This window comes from Micromesistius poutassou (assembly GCF_964030765.1).
Source record: "Micromesistius poutassou genome assembly, chromosome: 15".
Taxonomy (NCBI): Eukaryota; Metazoa; Chordata; class Actinopteri; order Gadiformes; family Gadidae; genus Micromesistius; species Micromesistius poutassou.
In genome coordinates this window covers 4,100,000-4,118,919 of record NC_140285.1, presented here as the reverse complement: position 1 = coordinate 4,118,919, position 18,920 = coordinate 4,100,000, and the positions used below count along the sequence as shown (strand labels likewise).

General features: G+C 48.8%; 2 protein-coding genes across 2 annotated transcripts in view; one reads left to right on the top strand and one right to left on the bottom strand.

The window, feature by feature from the left end:
- The first annotated feature begins 48 nt into the window (after positions 1-48).
- fsbp (fibrinogen silencer binding protein) lies at positions 49-3,504 on the top strand. The gene is made up of 4 exons (XM_084479279.1): positions 49-323; positions 1,686-1,741; positions 2,006-2,213; positions 2,452-3,504. Exons 1-4 carry the CDS (start codon positions 119-121, stop codon positions 3,009-3,011), a joined length of 1,029 nt encoding a protein of 342 aa, XP_084335405.1. The 5' UTR covers positions 49-118; the 3' UTR covers positions 3,012-3,504.
- Positions 3,505-7,084: 3,580 nt separating this feature from the next.
- Positions 7,085-18,920, bottom strand: part of celsr3 (cadherin, EGF LAG seven-pass G-type receptor 3) — a gene marked incomplete at both ends in the record, with an annotated part of 86,120 nt that continues 74,284 nt past the window's right edge. Inside the window, 12 exon segments of the mRNA XM_084479773.1 lie at positions 7,085-7,112; positions 7,600-7,886; positions 7,888-8,618; positions 8,953-9,147; positions 11,523-11,696; positions 12,597-12,688; positions 13,485-13,582; positions 14,593-14,712; positions 15,238-15,364; positions 17,215-17,294; positions 17,783-17,895; positions 18,734-18,908. Coding sequence (XP_084335899.1) covers positions 7,085-7,112; positions 7,600-7,886; positions 7,888-8,618; positions 8,953-9,147; positions 11,523-11,696; positions 12,597-12,688; positions 13,485-13,582; positions 14,593-14,712; positions 15,238-15,364; positions 17,215-17,294; positions 17,783-17,895; positions 18,734-18,908 — 2,220 coding nt within the window.

The window sequence follows — 18,920 nt, the reverse complement described above, 5'->3', positions numbered from 1 at the left end:
TGGCTTAGCACTGTTGTGATGGGGTGAACGTCACACGTGACAGCCGCAAAACTCTGGTCTCCTGACCATTGTGTGAGGGCTGCGGACCTGCGCTGCCGAACTTTCTACGGCCATAAACATGCCTGGAAAATGTAAATTCCAGGTTGCGTGGCTGGCCAAGGATATATACAAAGACTGGCTCGTCAAAGACCCACAAGACATTCAGTTGGCCAGATGCAAAGCGTGTTGCAAAGCAATTAAACTGCAGACGATGGGAGAGGCAGCCCTCACAAGCCACGCCGCGGGCTGTGGCCATAAAGCAGCCGTCCGCAAGCTCGTAGAAGGTAGTCCGATCCACAGATCATACATGCACACCGCCACACATCTCGTGTGTGACAATACATCTCGTTTCTCCGGCCGTGTTAATTTGCCAGTGGTGAGGTTGGGTTTTGTAATTCTTGTTCCCCTTGTTCTTTACTGCAGCGACAAACGCAAACGGTGATGTCCATGCAAGCGTGTGTGTTGACATTAGGTGGTCGGATCAGCAACCAAACACCCCCCCCCCCCACCCAACAACATATTAAAACCCCTAGCATCGATGTCACTATTCCATTCAGACCGCCATTTTGGGTGTCAAGCGCAGATCATGCCTAGGGCCGAGGCTTGCCCGCCTCAGAGAACCTGTGTGCAGTCTTGAGTGGTTGGTTTTCCAGGTTATATAGTCCCGCTCTACTTTGGCCATAATGGTGCACGCTTGTGTTGCTGTTGGGTGTCACGAAAGGAAGACTCCTGGCTCGCTTGTGTCATTCTACCGATATCCCCGTGATTTGGAGAAGAGGCAGCACTGGGTGGCCGCTGTGAAACGCAACGGAGCCTGCCTGGGAGTCCAGAGAGCCGAGTCGACCCTGCAGTGCACTCTGCATCTCAGGTAAGTTTTAAAACACTCTCAAACATGTCGATGTTAGTGAATAGACGTTAAAAAGCGCCTGCAAGCAATCTTACTCACAAGTTCATCAACATAATCATACTACTTGATTTAATATTACATGTTAAGTAACTTTATTTTTATGCACAAATGATTGTGTGCATCAAAGTGTTTTCATGCAGTAGCAACACAAATAAAGCAAATAGTGTTGATAATAAAAGTTGCATCGATGGGACAGTTGAGTTAAACAAATGTAACATTTGCTTTCCTTTTTCTCTAGGTAAACAAAGTAGGAGTCCTACTGTCCCCGGACTACGCTCCAACAGTGATGGAGAACTTTTGATTTCCGTGTCAACCAAAAAAAAACCTGCAGGTCTTAAAACCAAAAGACGGTTGAGCAATAATGAGACGCAGGATGATGATGATGCTGCTGCTGTGGCCACACTCCTGGGACAGGACGACAGCCCCACACAACGTGAGCCAAACACACCGGCCATACCCCGAGAGCCTTGACGTAGTACCCCCCTGGTTACCCCTCGTTTGACACCCCAAATGGCGGCGTATGCAACAGTGACATCACACGCAAAGGGTCCATAATGTGTGTGGCGTTCGGAGTAGATGCTGGTGAAGTGATCACCATGGCTGTGGTACTCTATTATTCCCAGAGGGAAACACTGGCTTACAGTTTGAATAATTTTTCCTCTCATCCACCCTCTGATTTCCATCTTCTCTTCCCCGTCTTCCTTTTTGCTACGTTTCTTTTCTCCCCCTTTTCGTTTAGGTCACATCATGGTGATGAATGTCGGCGATCATGTGAATGGCTACAGCAGCATCAAGGTAAAAGCAGTCACCTGCTATAACATAGATATTACGTTTTCTAAGCGGGGTCGTCGTAGAGTAGGATGGGACGAGTTGTACGGTTTGTCGAGTTGTACGGTTATACTCTCAGGAACACGAGTGGGACAGGTTAAAAGGGGGCGTGCCTTGGTGAAATATCACAAGTGTATATCACGGGTGGTGTACGATGCATCTCAAACACGCTTCTGGAGAGTGCCACCACCGCTTGGTAATAAATACACGTAACGGTTCCCACCTTCCCAGGATGAGGACGACAAGGAGCCGGTGGCGCTCAGCCTGCACCTCAACGCCTTCGACCGGCTGACTGGAAGTGACCCGTCGGCAGACCTGCTGGAGCACAGTGTCCTCGGCGCGGGCTCCGCTTCCCACAATGCATCGTTCCAGGAGGTCACGTTCCCGACCAGCTTCATAGACTCACGTGGCGTGCCGAGCCAAAGCAGTGTCGACTGTGGTGCGTTTAAAAAAAAAAAAAGCATACAGACCTTTTGTGCGTTTTTGGTTCTTGAATCAAAATTTACGAATCAAAGGTTTGTTTGAGGTAAACCTTTTTGATTTGGGAATTTTGATTCAAGGACATTTCAGTTGTCAGATGTCATCCACATACAACACTTGCATAATGATATGTTTACTTGTATTAATAGTCACCCCACCATAACATGACACTCACCCTTGAACCCTGACCTCACCAGGTATCCCCAGGGTCCAAGCTCCCAACCACCACAACAACAACAACCACCACCCTCCCCGCCTCCTCCTCCACACTCCCCAGCAGCCCCCCCACCCTCTACACCACCGGCCTCCGTCACCAGCCCGCCACCGCTACGAGGAGCCGCCGCTGCGAGACACGGCCCCCCCTCCCAAGTTTCCTCGCCCGCCTCGCTCCGTGGCGGCGGCGGCGGCGGCCCTCACCAGACGGGACCGGGAGCGGGTGGAGGCCCTGGAGGAGGAGAGGGTGGAGATGCTGGGGGAGCAGCAGCAGCAGCAGGCGGGGCACAGGGAGCAGATGGAGAGCCTGGAGTGGGAGCGGCGGATGCGGGTGCTGGTGTGGGAGCAGGAGGTGCTGAGGGAGAAGGGCAGGGCGGCCCGGGAGAAGGCCCGGGCCTACCGCATGAAGAGGAGGTACTACGGGGCCAAGCTGAAGAGGATGGGCCAGGACGTCCCGCCGCCGTCCTCCTCCTCCTCCTCCGGCAGCGACCAGGACGAGTGGGGGAGCGGCGAGCGGGCGACCAAGGAGGAGGCGATTGTGTGACGTCAATCGAGATGAACTTAATGTGTTTTTTTTTATTATTAACTATATTCCCTTTTGTCTTCATAAGACAAATGGAGAAGACTATTTTTATATATCATTCATTTTTTGTTATGTTACAAGTGATTGTATCCACTACCTTAATATGCGGCAACGTGTCTGCATCTTGAAACGATCTCTGATGTTGCTTTGAAGAGATTGTTGATTTTGCTGCTGCTGTTTGAAAGACAATATTGAGTTAATGGAGGATTATATATACGTATAGTTCTAAATTATTGAGGGCAATAATTTCAAAAGTCGATACAAATCTTCTGGAAGGTTTTAAATTTCATGATTATATTGTCATCTTTTTTTTTAACACTAATATATAATTGTACTGTTTTGGATGCCCATATTGATCTTGTTTGTAAATGTTTGACTAGTACGGTTTGATGGCCTTGTGACAGTGAAACCATCCAGATGTTTAAGTTTTGGAAGCAATGGATTTCCACATATGGGCGTGGCCAGATATTGTTAAAAGAACTTGAGCTAAGAAGATTAAATTACTAAATAACGCTTTTGGTCTCTTCGCTTGTGCCAAATACAGTCAGAATATAAGGCAGAAACATCTGAAATAAGCCTTTTGTGCAAATTTCTGTTTATCCTGTAACCTTGTTATTCAGTCTATTTCAGATGACAGGCATCTGATGCTAACTCCTCCCCCTACAGCTGATTGGTCCTATCGTTTTTAAATTTGAGAATGGCTGATTGATATTTAGCAGGTTGAGAAGGCCTCACTCACAGTGCTTTATCCAGTATGTTCACTTTAACCATCCACACAGAATAGACCAACATTTGAAATGTGACAACATGAGTCAATTCAGAATTAAATGCATTTAAACTTACATGCTGGCCTGGCAAGGTTCAGTAGCTGCAGTCTTTAAAAAAAGTGTGTTTTAAGTTGGTTCTGTGAGAGGGGGAGGTAAGGATCTGGGCAGCCTATAGTTTTAAGCTATTGTTAGTAAGATGGTTAGTTATGTTTTAAATATCTATGGAGTCTCTCTTGACCCAAGGTGTTCTTCCCATGTGAACTAGAATCCATACCAAACCACACAAACATACCACACCGTGACAGAATAGGTTAATTTTAGTTTTCTTTTAATGTCCAACATTTCTTCATGTTTTTTTGCGATGAACATCTGAGGAACAGCTGTGACAACGTCCCCGTCCTGACAGTGAGAATGACGATATCCCAAAATGAACAGACGCAACAAACAGTCTCCCAAGCTTTCATGTCTCCTGCAATCCACCCCACTCCAACCCAAGGTTCAAATCCAAAATACAACTTCATCCCTTAGTGTCTAGTCAGTCATTAAGTAGACAACTGAATCGCCTCACTCTATTCAATGTTAACTGGACCAATCCAGACATTTTTCACTTTACTATATATTTATATATAAGTCCCAACTATCCATATCCTATTAAGGCTGTGTTTACACAGTGGAAAGACAGTTGAAATCCATCTATCGTCAATGCCAAACCTCTTGCATAAAGGGTTAGGTTTGCGGCGTTATAAAATGTTGGATTACAGGGACGAATAAGCATTTTATAGGCCTACATTAAGAATAGTAGTTTGAATGTAGACAGAAGTTGTAGACTGCATAGAGGACCATAGGTTATATCAATCGCTAGATACATTTGAATCAGACACAACTGTAAAGGGATTGTTGTTACATTTTTTTTTAAGGATTTGTCCCAGAGTGATCTTTCATCTCATTGGACAGGAGGTCATACAAAACATCACGTCAAAAAACAAAAGTCGAACAGAGATGTCCAGTGCTCACATTTCAAACAGACAGCCATGGACAGCCATTTTGAATCGATGAAACCCCCAGGTAAATGAATGAATGGATCAATAAAATAAATCTCATGTCTGTACAAGAAGGAGGTTAACTTACCACTAGATCAGCTGAATAGGGTTGGGGATGGATGAAACAGGAACGTTGTGTCAAGGAAGTGGACTACCTTGACAGGAGGAATGACAGACAGTAATACAGCGCCTCCCAACCCTGGCACAACAGTTAATGGGAATTGATGCACGTTCACCCTTCTTCTTTCCCCTAAACCTCATCCTTTGAATGTTGATATGCTTTTCCTGGAAATCAAATTCAAACATGGCCTGTCTGTGTTTCTGCACTTTAGTCGGTTTGGTCTGTGTTCCGTGCTGTCATTTTTCTGATTTATTTTCATGGTCAATTAGTCAGGATAAAATACAAAATTGATTACATGATGACTAAATATTAGTTGTACAATGTTTGTGAGCCAATCAATCTCCTTTGTAGGTGTACAGTTTGCATAAAAGTAAAAAAAAAATACACAAATAAATAAACAAATAAAAAGATTTGTTCAGGTTTCAGAGTTGCAGGCAGACCAAAGAGAAGACTGAAGACTGAAGAAGTGCCGAGTCAGTGTCCGTCTGAAAACACAGACGGCTGAACCAAAACCCAACGCTTTGAGCTGAACGTGCATGAACCCGGAGGCCAGTTTATTGAACGCTTCTATGGCACATTAAATAATACATCGCAAAAGGAATAAATAAATAAATAATACATTTATAAATAAATAAATTACTGCATTCAAATTCAATGCAATACTCTGGTATAGATAATAGAAAAAAAATGAGGTTCTTCTGCTTACAAACAATGTCGGAGAGAATCATCGGAATTACAAAATGGAGATTGAAAACATGAATCCTTTGGCATAGGTTTGGTCGTGAGCACAGGGCTTTAGTAAGTGCGTCGGCCTGCGTTTGGGCGGGAGATTCGTCCGTCTCCTAAGGGTGCTGGGGTAGTTTTCTTGAGGCAGGTTGAGACGGGATTCAGCAAAGTGTGTGTAATACCTGGATAGGTTTGAAGATACCTGCTGCGGTTGTAAACGGACATACTGTACGCCTGTTGCCCACGGAGCCGGACGGACCTCACGCCTCTAACTAGCAGGTCTGGAAAGTTCTATAAGGTTCCAGAAACACTTCTAGATCCAAATCGATTGTTTTCTTCCGACAAACTGATATGGTTGAAACAGCACCAGGCACAGAAAAAAATAATAATAATAGACAAAAAGATACTAAGACGAAGGAAACATTCACCAGTAGGGGTCGGGGGTTCCCGAAAAACCAAAGTCTGTCGAGAACAAGACCTCTTCCTCTCTCTTCCTGCGTTGCCATCTTACCATCAAACGTCTGTCCTGGCACAATCGTTTCGTGCCGTCGATTTTCGTCGTCGTTTTTTTTTTTTTTTTAGAATTCCTCTCTGTATCTACAATCACTTCTTTCAAATCACTTCCTGTTAATCTCATCCAACACAGTCGCCGGCCCCCTGATCCTACGTTTTATACACAAAGGTAATGGTCAGGGAAAGAGAGCAAACGGGAAAATGAATAAAACTATTGGTGGTGGTGGTGGTGGTGGTGGGCGGGTTGGGGGTGGGGCTGGGTTTGTGAATTTCTATTTTCAGCAATAATTGATATTCTTCTTCTTCCAGTCGCCTCGCACACATCCGCACATGGACATAAATCTTCAAAAAACATCACAAGTAGTTTTCATCTTTTCCTTAATCTCCAATGAAAAAAATACAAAATGTATAAAAATGTTATGTACAGTTTTACCCCTCTTCTTTCTCCCTTCTCTCTCTTTTTTCTGTGTTTCGGGCGTACGTTTTGGAGATCAGACTGCCCGCTTTTTTGTGTTCCGCCAAAATCCACTCAGACATACTCTCCAGGTAGAAGAGGCAGTCACCATGGCAACCGTGTACATAGTAAGACTCAACCCTTGCAAGGAATTTGTGACAAAAACCCCCCCAAAACTCAATCTATACAATCAGCCCATCATAGTTGCATCCTTTTGAAAAAAAAACGATAAACCAAACCGAAAGCCTTAGAGACGCTGATTTCTTTTGACATTGTATCTTCCCCGCCCAATCTCTCGGTCACCCTTGACCCCATCGGAGATCAGAGCTCCGGTAACCCAGAGTCGGTCCGTCACCTTTGACCTTAGCCCTGGTGACTCAGGCACACTGCATCATAGGATTTGGAGGCGGTCATCAGGACTGGCCTTCGCTTCTGTTGGCTCTGTAGACAAAGGGAGATGCAGTTGTTAAAATGTGCGCTGTAAAAGGTTTGAGTTTTAGCCTTCGTAAAGGATCCCAGTCCCCAGTAGTTAGTTTGCTAGTCTGCTGTTTTTCCTAGCGTTCCAGAAAACATATTTATTATTTTATACAGGAAAATAGTTAAAGAATATTAGCTAAATAAAATAAGATGAATAGATAAGTATATTATGAACAGATATAAGACAAACAGTAGGTAACACTTGGAGGGCGGGATGATGGAAGGAAGGAAGGAGGTAGGAAGGAGGAAGGAAGGGATGACAAGAAACTACACATGACAGCCAATCAGAACTGTGCTGAGAGGAAGTGAGGGGGTAGGGTTTTCGAGCAGGGGGTGGGGTAAACTAGCAGGGGGCGGGGTTAGCTAGAAGGGGGGCGGGGTTAGCAGTGAGGGACAGACAGGGGAGCCGGGGGGGGGGGGTGGGGGGGGGGGAGGGGAGGGGGTAACTTACTCCGAGTCGGGGGAGACCTCAGAGATGCTCTGGGAGGTGAGGGAGCGGGGCGGGGAGGGGGAGGGGCCGTGGGCGGAGCCATTGGCCCCGGGGGGAGGAGTCAAGACGTTGGAGCTGAAGGAGGCCAGGATGGAGGACAGGATGTCCAGGTGCTCGCTGGAGGGCGGGCGGGTCAGGGTCAGGGGCGGCGCGCCCGGGTACCTACACGAGGGCGGCGGGGCCCGGCCGCGGGGGGCCCCCGGGGCGGCGGGCTGCTCCAGCTGGGGCTCCTCCGAGATGGGGGGGGGGCGGCGAGGCGGGGGGCTGGTCCGGGTGCGAGGGCTGGCGGGGGGGCAGCGTGCGGAGCCACTCCCGGCAGGGCTGGGCCCCTCCTCCTCCTCCTCCCCCTCCTCCGTTGGTCTCCAGCTGCTCCCGGGAGCGGCTGCTGACCAGCGGCCCGGCCGCCGCCAGGTGCTCCCGGGACGTGGCCTGCCGCCGGGTCAGCGTGTTGAGCTGCGAGCGGGACCCCCCCAGGTAGCCCTCCCCGCCGCCGCCGCCGCCGCTCAGGTCCTCCCGCGAGGCGTGGGCGCTGCCCGCGTGGGGGGGGTAGTCCAGCCGGTCCCGGGACCCCGCCAGGTTCTCCCTGGAGGAGGACACCCGCTGGTGGTCCAGCTCCCTCCGCCGGGGCAGCAGGTCCAGGTTGTCCCGGGAGCCCCGGGAGTCCAGCCGGTCCCGGGACCCGCCCACGGTGGGGCGGCCCAGCGGGTCCCGCGTCAGCTGGCGGCGGGCCAGAGAGTCCAGGTGCTCCCGGGACGAGTAGCGGGAGGCGGGCTGCGAGAGGGAGCCGCTGCCGCCACCGCCGCCGCCGCCACCGCCGCCGCCACCGCCGCCGACCGAGCCCGTGGCGTGGGAGTACATGCGGCCGTAGGAGGCGGCCGGCACGCCGCGGTGGCCCAGCGTGGACGTCCGGTACCAGTTGAGCTCACTGGGGCCGCGGCCCTGCAGGGCCGGGGGGCAGCCCACGCGGTTCTTCAGGATACCTGGAGAGGGGCGAGGAAGAAGAAGAAAACAGATCATGTGATGCGGGCGGAGAGAGGAATAGGATGGGTTGATTGTGGTGAGTAATAAGAGTGAGAGAGTGAGAGAGAAAAGGGGGAGAGTGAGAGTGAGAGAAGGTGAGAGTGAGAGTGAGAGTGATAAGGAGCAAAAGGATGGGGTGCATAAAAGATGAGTTCAATTACATCACAACATTTTATTTAAAGTGTCTTTATCACTCTGGCGACTGTGTGTGTGTATTTTGTGCGTGTGTGTGTGTGTGTATCTTGTGCGTGTGTGTGTATTTTGTGCGCGCGTGTGTGTGTGTGTGTGCCTCACCCTTGCGGTGCCTGCCTGGCTGCGTGAGGCCGCTCTCGTCCCCGCTGGTGAGCGAGGCGTCGGGCTGGTTGTTGTTGGCGGTGTCCTTACTGTAGTCGGCCCCCAGAGGGCGCTCCGAGCCCCACTTCTGGAGGCTGCGGTTCTCACACTCCTCCAGGGCGGGCCAATAGGACAGCAGGTCGTTGCCATCCAGGTCTGTCAGTCGCAAGGAACAAAGGCCATTGATTATTCAGTGGATCTGGGAACAATGCGCGGCCTCTGAGCATTTATTACAACACAACCGCTTAGTGCGTAAGTGTTTTGTCATGTTATTTATCAAATGCATGGTATAACAGATATCGCACGTCTTTCTGGACAATGAGATCTCTGCGACAAGGCAAGGGTCAACTATGGTATTTACACACTAGTAATCACAGTCAACTACTATACTGGAATCAGTATCCAAAAATGAACCCACAACTTATTCATACATTACGTGAAATGAGTAATTAAAGCAATGAAAGTATTATCTTATCTTAACACTCATCTTCATCAACACTGATGAATGCAGTGTGATGCATATTCTGGATTACTTTCTTTCTGAATAAATATTTATTATATTCTAGATGGGAATGTGTCCTGTATTTAGTGTTACTTTCTGCCTTTTCCATTCCTAACTTGTCCTCTTTGTTGTGAATGTGTTGTGAATCTACATTTAATGAGCCGGGCTCACACACTGACATCATCTCCAGGGACGCGAGTTGTGTTTCCATATTGCAAGGAACAAACGCTTTCTACTCAGTGCTGGCAAAGCAGATTCACAGCAGGCATCCACACACACTCACAGACTTCTGTCACATTTCAGATGGCCTAGCAGGCAGGAAGGCCACGGATATCTTGTGTTAACCCCTTAAGGAAACACCCCAGTGTGTTTTTTAGGTTCTATATCGTTTGGAAAAAGAAAGCAACATGAAGGAAGGACTGCTTCAAAAGCAGTCTGGAAAGCATGTCGGTGAAGTAGTAGATGAGTTAGGAGATGAGAAGATAAACCGCAGGCTGTAGATAGACACAATGATGGTGTAATCATTCGTTATGAACAGTTATAAACACGGTTGACTTCATCTCCAAATCGATTGGGCAGTGATCCCGGTAAAGTAAAATGCCTTTTTAACAGCGTGTTGCTGTAGCAGATGGAATGAGACATTCTTTTTCACATTCCCTAAGATACCCTTTTAATCATTGGTAAATGACTGGGCTGAGTGTATGCTTAGGGCTCTCTAAATCACTGGGGCATTGTTTTATAGGTTGAGTAAGCACCTGCGTTATCGTCCCTGCTCCACAGTCGTCGAGCCAGAAATGATTTTTCAACAGCTGGGGCTAATTTGCTTGTGGGAGTTGCAGTCCCCGTGATGGGAGTTGTCCCCTGTTCCCTGTTGGAACTGTATCGCTTTCCTAGACTTTTACAGCACCTAAACTCATCTTAATTATAAACTAAACGATAACTAAATGATATCAAAAATAAAGTGATCATGATTTGGTAGTTCTATCCTGGTATTCACACAATTTCCAACTTACCCCTTTCAGGTAAATAAGCACAATCGTTCAGTGCAACACACTCCCACAATGCATTGTGGGAGGTATTTTAGGAACCGGTCCAGTTGTTTACCTGCCACTGAAGCTGTAAATTGGGGATGGCTACAGTCTGGTGGATCCACATTAGGTGGATGATGTAGGCATAACAGAGCTTTCTGTAGCGATTGCATTTTGAATCACCATCACAACGTTTCAGCCAAATACCACCACCCATCATCACCAATCTTCACCCATCATCACTATGTGTTGCAGAACCTATAAAAGGCTGCCTTTTTTACCACTGGCTTTCATATTGAATGGCCATTAAAAGCCATTACAAAACCTACTCTATCGTGCCGTCACACGTGGGAGGGTCAGCCCACCGGATGAATGACTGATAGATCGGCCTATCAGTGTGTAGTACAGTCCACTGGGTCGGCTGGCGGTAAAAACACAGGTCCGTTAATGGACGGCTCGGCCTAAACGGTGCTGCCCAGTGGACCAGCACTTGGCGATTCCCGGAGCTGGTCGTCTTCGGTCGGCCCGGAGTGCATGGATCTCTCTGAGAACGCTGTGACCTCTGACCCCGTCCAGATGGCTCAGAGGGTCATGCATTGATCTGGTGTGTGTGTGTGTGTGTGAGGGAGTGAGGCCGGGCGGGTGGGGAGCGGTGTGCACAGCGCGACATATGCCTGACATATTCACACTACAAAGGTTGCATGTAGCGCACGTACGCATTCATTATGCATGACATCCTCCCCATGCATAGTGGATGGGAGGTATTGATCGCTATCTGCAGGTGTGTCAGTGTGTGTCTGTGCGTGTGTGTGTGTGTGTGTGTGTGTGTGTGTGCTCCATGAACTTTTATAGACAGTGGTAAAGCAGTGTGTTTAGGGGTTGTAACCTCCTTTAGCAGACAACTCATCAATCTGCTTGCACAGAGTAGTGTGTGTGTGTGTGTGTGTGTGTGTGTGTGTGTGTGTGTGTGTGTGTGTGTGTGTGTGTGTGTGTGTACCTACCTTTGGTGCCGTTCTGGGCGGGCTCGGTGAGCAGTCGCTCGCTGTGATTGGAGCGTTTGAAGCGGCGCTGAATGCGTCCACGGAGGCGCACGTTGTCCTCGCTCTCGGACGACGGGATGGAGAGACTGCGCTCCTCGTCCAGGGAGAGGTCAGAGTCAGAGTCTGAGTCCTCACCTGGGGGGGGGGGGGGGGGGGGGAGAGAGAGAGAGAGAGAGAGAGAGAAAAGAGATGTGAGTGAGAGTCATAAGGGTAGAGGGACAGACACGGGTAGATGAGAAAGAGAGATACAACCACTCAAGGAGTGAGAGAGAGAGAGAGAGAGAGAGAGAGAGAGAGAGAGAGAGATAGAGAGAGGGGGGGGATATATAGGGACAGAGGGTGAGAGATAAAGAGAGAGAGAGAGAGACAATGACAGAGGTAGAGCCAGCAAAGAGAGAGGGTAAAAGAGGGAGTAGAATGGGTGGATGTGATTGACAATAAAGGTCAATATTTGATGTCACCGTTTGTTTTAATAATGGCGTGTATGTGTGACAGGTTACCATGGATACAGGTCTGAAGAGATCCCAGATCTGCATGTGATTTATAAGCCTTGATGTTGGCTGCTCTTTCAAACCGTGCAAGTGAGTCTGTGGGTGAGTGAGTGTGTGTGTATTCATGTGAGTCTGCATGTGTGTATATACGTTCGTATCTGTGTATATGTGCATGTGTGTGTGGGTCCGCGTGCGTACATATATGCATGTGTGTGTGTATGTGCATGTGTGTGTGTGTGTGTGTGTGTGTGTGTGGGTGCGCGTGCGTACATATGTGCGTACCTGTGTGTACGTGTACATGCATGTGTGTGTGTGTGTGTGTGTGTGGGTGCGCATGCGTACATATGTGCGTAGCTGTGTGTATGTGTACATGCATGCGTGTGTGTGTGTGTGTGTGTGTGTGTGGGTGCGCATGCGTACATATGTGCGTACCTGTGTGTATGTGTACATGCATGCGTGTGTGTGTGTGTGTGTGTGTGTGTGTGTGTGTGTGTGGGTCCGTGTGCATGCGTGCGTGGGTCCGTACGTGCGCGCGGCCGTGTACCTCCGTCTCTGTGGAACATGGCCACGTCCAGGTCAGTGGCCCCTGTGAGTCCGATGTTCTGCTCCAGAGTCTGCCGGGCCAGGAGGTTCTCCCTGGAGACGGAGAGCGGAACATTCAATACACACACACACACACACACACACACACACACACTCACATGTAGTAATTATATATGCACACAAAAGCTCATGCAGCTACACATTACAACACACACACACACACCTCCCATAATACCCAATGAAGCATGAAGATAAGAATATCTCTGTGAGACCATTAGTCCCGCTCCATATAAAGTACAGTCCTCCTTCGGTGTTTAACACACTAACCCAGACGCGACACCGAAACCATGGTTTTCAACCACGGTTTCAATGACAGCAAGAGTTCCCCCCTCCACACACCACCCCAAACCCTTGCGGTGACAACTTCAACTGTAACACGCACCGTATGTCTACCATGAGCGCTATCCAGACAATGCCACGCCAATTAATCACATATAATGACATTTTAACTATGATTAATTATGTCATTAAAATAGGATACAGGTAGGTAACAAAGTGCTTTATATTGTGACATAATCGACATAGTCATACAATGCCGCAACGACGATTGCAAAAATAATTCATTAATGATAAGTGCGCGTGTGCGTGCGTGCGTATGTTGGTGTCTAACAGTACGTGTTGTGTTACATTCAACGTGTTAAGTCCTATGTACGTTCGTAGAAACAATTAGAAACAAACACTAAAGTGCTTGTGTCCACAACATGTGTGTTTGTCTGTTTGCATATGCCTGTGTGTGCGTTCCTGAAAGTGTATTTGTGCATGTGTCCCTGTGTCCCTGTGTGTGTGTGTGTGTGTGTGTGTGTGTGTGTGTGTGTGTGTGTGTGTGTACCTAGCGGAGCTGACGGAGGAGACGGTGGAGGTTCCCAGGGTGATGCGGTGCAGACCGCTCTGCTCCAGCAGGGACGCGTTGTTGTAGGGGTTCTGACCCTGCACACACACACACACACACACACACACACACACAACGTGAGTGAGAGAAAGTACACAGCAAGTCATGTCCTTCATTTACCTGATAGAACTGATGCTTTTGGCTACTGCTGACCCACACACACACACACACACACACACACACACACACACGCGCGCGCACACACACGCGAGCGATCATTGATCTGGGTCGGCTCGTCTGGCCTGAAGGCGGAGCGGCCAGAGAGATGAATGGACGGAGTAGAGGGAGTGGAGGGAGAGGTGGAGGTGGAGGACACACAGCCGTGCTGCTGGTGTCCCTTTGTATTGAACCCAGAGAGAGAGGGAGGCTTACCGGTCTAAACTTGTGTCTGATTGGACACTGTACCAAAAGGAATGTCCAATGAGATCAAATGAGTCGGGCCAATGGGAAACAGGTTGAATTAGGGCAAGGGAGCTGGTCTTGCATTTTTTCTTTTTGTTTGCATTTTTTCGTTGAAGGCTGAACCTTAAAATGCCTTAAACTGCGTCTCCATCTGTGCTGGGTCACCCGGCCGTCACGTGTGCTCCACAGGGTGCACTCATGACTTTAATTACACTCCTGCCTTTTATTCTTATTCTGGCGGTGCCAGCTGAAGGCTAAGGCTTAAGGAAGGCCTGTTAAACACACGTCACTCAGTGCAGCTCCAGTCCGGCTGAGCCCTGATAGTGATTATGACGTGACTTTCTCAGACGTAGCAGACTTAGTAGACGTAGTAGACTTTCTCAGACGTAGGGTTCGGACCGGCAAACCCCACTATTGTCGGCCAAATGGCCAGAGCCATTCAGCACAGCAGCATTCCTGAAGCCTTATGGAACGAGGTTTCATTCCTGTAGAAGTTTGTAAATAACAAACTATAACACACTAATGATAAAAGACCTAACCATAACTATCAGACCATTGCCTATTCTAACCGTTGTGACAGTGTGATGGTACACAGTTAGCGAACATCAGGGTGCACGGGGGATGTGGGCGGGTGGGTCCAACTCACAGGGGTCTGGGGGGGTCTCGGGGGGTCCTCCCCGGGACTCTTCTTGCCCAGACACACCGCCCTCCAGGCCTCCTGGACCTCACTGTTCAGAACCGTGAACACCAGCAGCACAGACAGACCCTGGGAGAGAGACACAGACAGCCGGAGAGAGAGAGAGAGAGTCATATTAATGTTTAATAGAATACCACAGTCCTGTCAAGCTCTCTTTCTACGTACTATATGAGTATTTTTTGTAAACACAGAGAGCTTTAGATGTCTCATCCCAGCAACACTTCTGCCTAGAAGCCAAATTGGATATTTTAACAACAAACACTGCATATCCATTTACTATTTAATGTTCAGAACTCTTACTCAGAATTTGTTTTAGATACAAGTAATTAATGAGCAGGTTCTTGAACTTTGCGGATCTTGCTCAAGGATGGACAGTCAGACATTAGTGGATTTTAACCCACAATCTTACTGCTGGGAGTCAAACATCCCCCCACCCCCCAAATTCAGACACATTGGATTGCTCCATAGACTAATGTTCTAACTGCCGTAGGGGTGGGGACCATGTGACCTCACAGAAATCATGTACACAGGAAACAAAAGTGCATTGCATCATAGAAACACACATTACACGTGTGTACTGGATCAGGGCCCTACCTGCATGAGGCAGAGCACGTCGAAGATGTAGTGGAAGGCCAGGATGCTGTTGTTGACGGCCATCAGGCCACACAGCCAGGTGGAGGTGGTCACCAGCAGCAGCAGGAAGGCATTACGGATGGTGGAGCTGAGGAGAGAGAGGCAGGGAGAGAGACATAAAGACACACTTAACACACCACACATCACACCGATAGACAGGGAGGGAGAGAGAGAGAGAGAGAGACAGAGAGAGAATGAGAAGGGAGAGACATAGATAGACAGGCAGGGAGAGAGAGAGAGAGAGAGAGAGAGAGAGAGAGAGAGAGAGAGAGAGAGAGAGAGATTGCAGTTTAGGAGGATATACACGAGAGAATGAGAAGGGAGAGACATAGATAGACAGGCAGGGAGAGAGAGCGAGAGAGAGAGAGAGAGAGAGATTGAGGAGAGTTATTTTTATATTTTTTTCTATACTTTATCAAACACCAAACACACACCCAGTGTCTCCAAGCCAATTAGCACTCAGTTGACATTCTGACTGATAATCAGGAGAACCTTGCAGACTAATCCCCCGTTTAGCTGGGGAGCAGCACTAACACGTCAGCAGTGTTAGCAGTGCTAGTTCGCGGATAGCGCTAGCCGGGCACGTCGTGAGAAAGGAAGATTCTATCCTATTCATTGAAGTCAATTCAATTAGCTGTTAAGCCATTACTTATGTCTGCTACATGGATTAAAGTTGTCCCCCCCCCCACGCAAGACATATTGGGATGATTTCATGTAATTACAGTTCAGAGCGAGCTGTCTCGGGAAGCCCGGAACATCGGAGAAAAAGCATGTCCGGAAAACATAACGTTCTTAACCAATGGGAATATTGGTTTAGTACATTAACCTTCAGGGAGTTGCTTTCGGGAATATTTTTCTGCATTGTCTAGTATATTTAAAATTACCTTTTAGATTAAAGATTGAAGTTCAACTATGACAGGGCTATACGTGTTGTGTGCTCTGGTTATTAAGTTGTGGCTATTGATATATTAAAGTCCCCGGTCCTGCTTTGTACTAGGGTAGGTATGAGGCAGTAAAAAGCATACCTTCTAGGGGGGTCTAGGGGGTATACTATCATTACACTCAGAACAATTTAAGAAGCGTTTGTAATATTTTATATAATTCTCTTTCCATCCTGACAGCAATCAATAAATCAAATGCATATCAATGTTTTTTTTTTATTTATAATTATGCCATCTGTGGCTGTTGCAGGCCTGTAATAAGCCTGGCCAATCATTTCAGCCGGCCGGAATGAAATCATTGGGCCTTCCTGTCTGTCTACCTACCTGCCTGCAGACAGACCGATTGGCCTGTCTGTCTGCAGGTAGTAGGGTCCGTAGAGTGAGCGCAGGCAGACTAGCTGTACACTCATTGGTCATGAGTCTTCCACGAGGCTAGGCAGACCTATTGCTAAAGCTAGCGAGCTAGTCATGTGTATGGAGGGAGACCTCAAGTCAAATACGTGCTTCACATACAACTTAAACATTTGAATACCAAACAGGAAACACAGCCAACTACACTACAAAAACAGCAACAAGGGTTAAACACAGCGTAAATAAAACGCCTGAGTTCAAAGCTAATGAAAATCGATTGGAAAAAAAATACGGCTTCTTCTAGCTAATGTCAAGAGATTCAAATGAATGCATTCATTAAATTAAGCACATTAAATATTCAGCAGAGTGCCTGGAAAGACCATACTGATACTGAGCGTGTTAAAGCTCCACAGACAGGACTGTTTTCCAGGACCTCGGACTGTAAAGGACTGACCCGGTGTAAGCGTTTATTTTCTTTACCTCGCCGGTAAAGGAGAAGCCTGGCTACTGACACGTCCCGTTATCTAAATCAGATACCAAGATACCCAGGGTCTGCTTCTTAAAGGCTGCCCCAGACGCACAGTGCATCGGACAGAGGGGGGGGGGGGGGGCAGATCAGAGATTACACTGGATCGATGAGACTCACATGACCGGTAGCTTCTTGGTCTCCTTCTGCGAGGGGTTGCAGGACATCTTGGCCACGATAAGGAACATCCCTCCGTTCATCTGCGGGGAGAAGAGCGAAGCAAGGGGAACTTAGCGGTCTGGACGGAAGACTCATCTCTGTGAGCGTCCGCTGCCTCTAGGCAAAGGACGGCTAGCCATTAGCGGAGCGGACGCAAATCAATGCCGCTGGGATCCCAAGGAAGCCACAGATTGACTTGAGTTGCCGGCGGCAACGCGTATCGCAGTCTAGGGATCTAGCGCGGACTGTGAGAGGCAGTTTGAAGGTTGAACAGGGCCAGCTGATGGACACGGCTCCCTGATAACTGAGGCTTTGATAGAGGCTACACTGCATTACATACCATGTACCAACACATAGTATTATAGAGGAGGCAGGAGGGAGGGATGGGAGGGGACGAGGAAGGAAAGGGAAGGAAGGGAGGAAGGGAGGAAAGAGGGAGGGGAGAGGGAGGGAGGGGGGAAAGAGGGAAGGAGGGAGGGAGCCAACAGGTAGAGAGTGAGTACGGACAAACAGACAGACAGACAATTACCAGAATCACTATGGCGATAGGTCCAGCGAAGCTCCAGATGAGCTTGTCGTAGATAGAGATCCAGCAGAAGTCTGGGTTCCCATAGCCCTCTGGGTCCAGCCCCACTGCCAGGCCTACAGAAATAACACACACACACACATGCACACGCACACGCACACACACACACACACACACACACACACACACACACACACACACACACATGTGGTCACCACAGGAAGAGCACCACAGTGGAGGAGCTCAGCTCACGACTACCGGACCAGGACTGGGACCAAGTAGAGAGAGCGACGGGCCCAAACAGAGAGGGACATTTGACCCGGAGATTAACTGACTGAGGACAGCGACGCACAGATAAAGATGAGCCATGTCGTCCAAGGGTTAAGGCACAGCAAGTGTGTGTGTGTGTGTGTGTGTGTGTTATAGATCCACCCTTCTAGCAAGGGTAGACATCGGTCAGATGTGTGTGATTGGGGTTGCGAAAAAGAGAGCGAGAGAGAGAGACACAGAGAAAGAGAGAAAGAGAGGGCCAGACAGAGAGAGGGGAGTAAATGATGTGTGTGTGTGTGTGTGTGTGTGTGTGTGTGTGTGTGTGTGTGTGTGTGTGTGTGTGTGTGTATGTATGTGTGTGTGTGTGCGGAATTGTGTGGGTTTGTGTGTTTTCAACCCTCAAACCCAGACAGGTGAGTGATATTGCCATTTCCAAATCCAGGTAGAATGAAATTGCTTCCGTGTTTATCTGTGTGTGTGTGTGTGTGTGTGTGTGTGTGTGTGTGTGTGCGTTCGTGCTTGTGTGTGCGTGTGTGCGATCGTGCGTGCATGTGTGTGCGTATGCCTCTCCCATATCATCAACCCACGTTCGGGTTGCTTATCTTCCCCGCCATATTGTGTGTTGCGTGTCACTGTGCGCACATACGCGCACGTGTGCGCGGCCACGCGTGCCCGCGGCCTTACCGGTGATGATGGCGGGCACGCCCCAGCCGATGGCGTAGTAGAAGCGCATGGCGCCGTAGTTGATGTTGCGCTGCTCCGTCTGCATGCGGTACACGTGGAGGCCCTCCACGAACATCCAGGCAAACGTCGACATGAAGAAGTAGTGCAGCAGGATGGCCACCACCGTGCACAGGAACTGGAGGACGAG

Excerpts from the sequence above, each read along its gene's own strand:
- fsbp (XM_084479279.1), top strand. The coding sequence starts at position 119 with ATGCCTGGAAAATGTAAATTCCAGGTTGCGTGGCTGGCCAAGGATATA. Across the intron at positions 1,742-2,005 it reads ATGGCTACAGCAGCATCAAG|GATGAGGACGACAAGGAGCC; the intron begins GTAAAAGCAGTC and ends CCACCTTCCCAG. Across the intron at positions 2,214-2,451 it reads CCAAAGCAGTGTCGACTGTG|GTATCCCCAGGGTCCAAGCT; the intron begins GTGCGTTTAAAA and ends TGACCTCACCAG.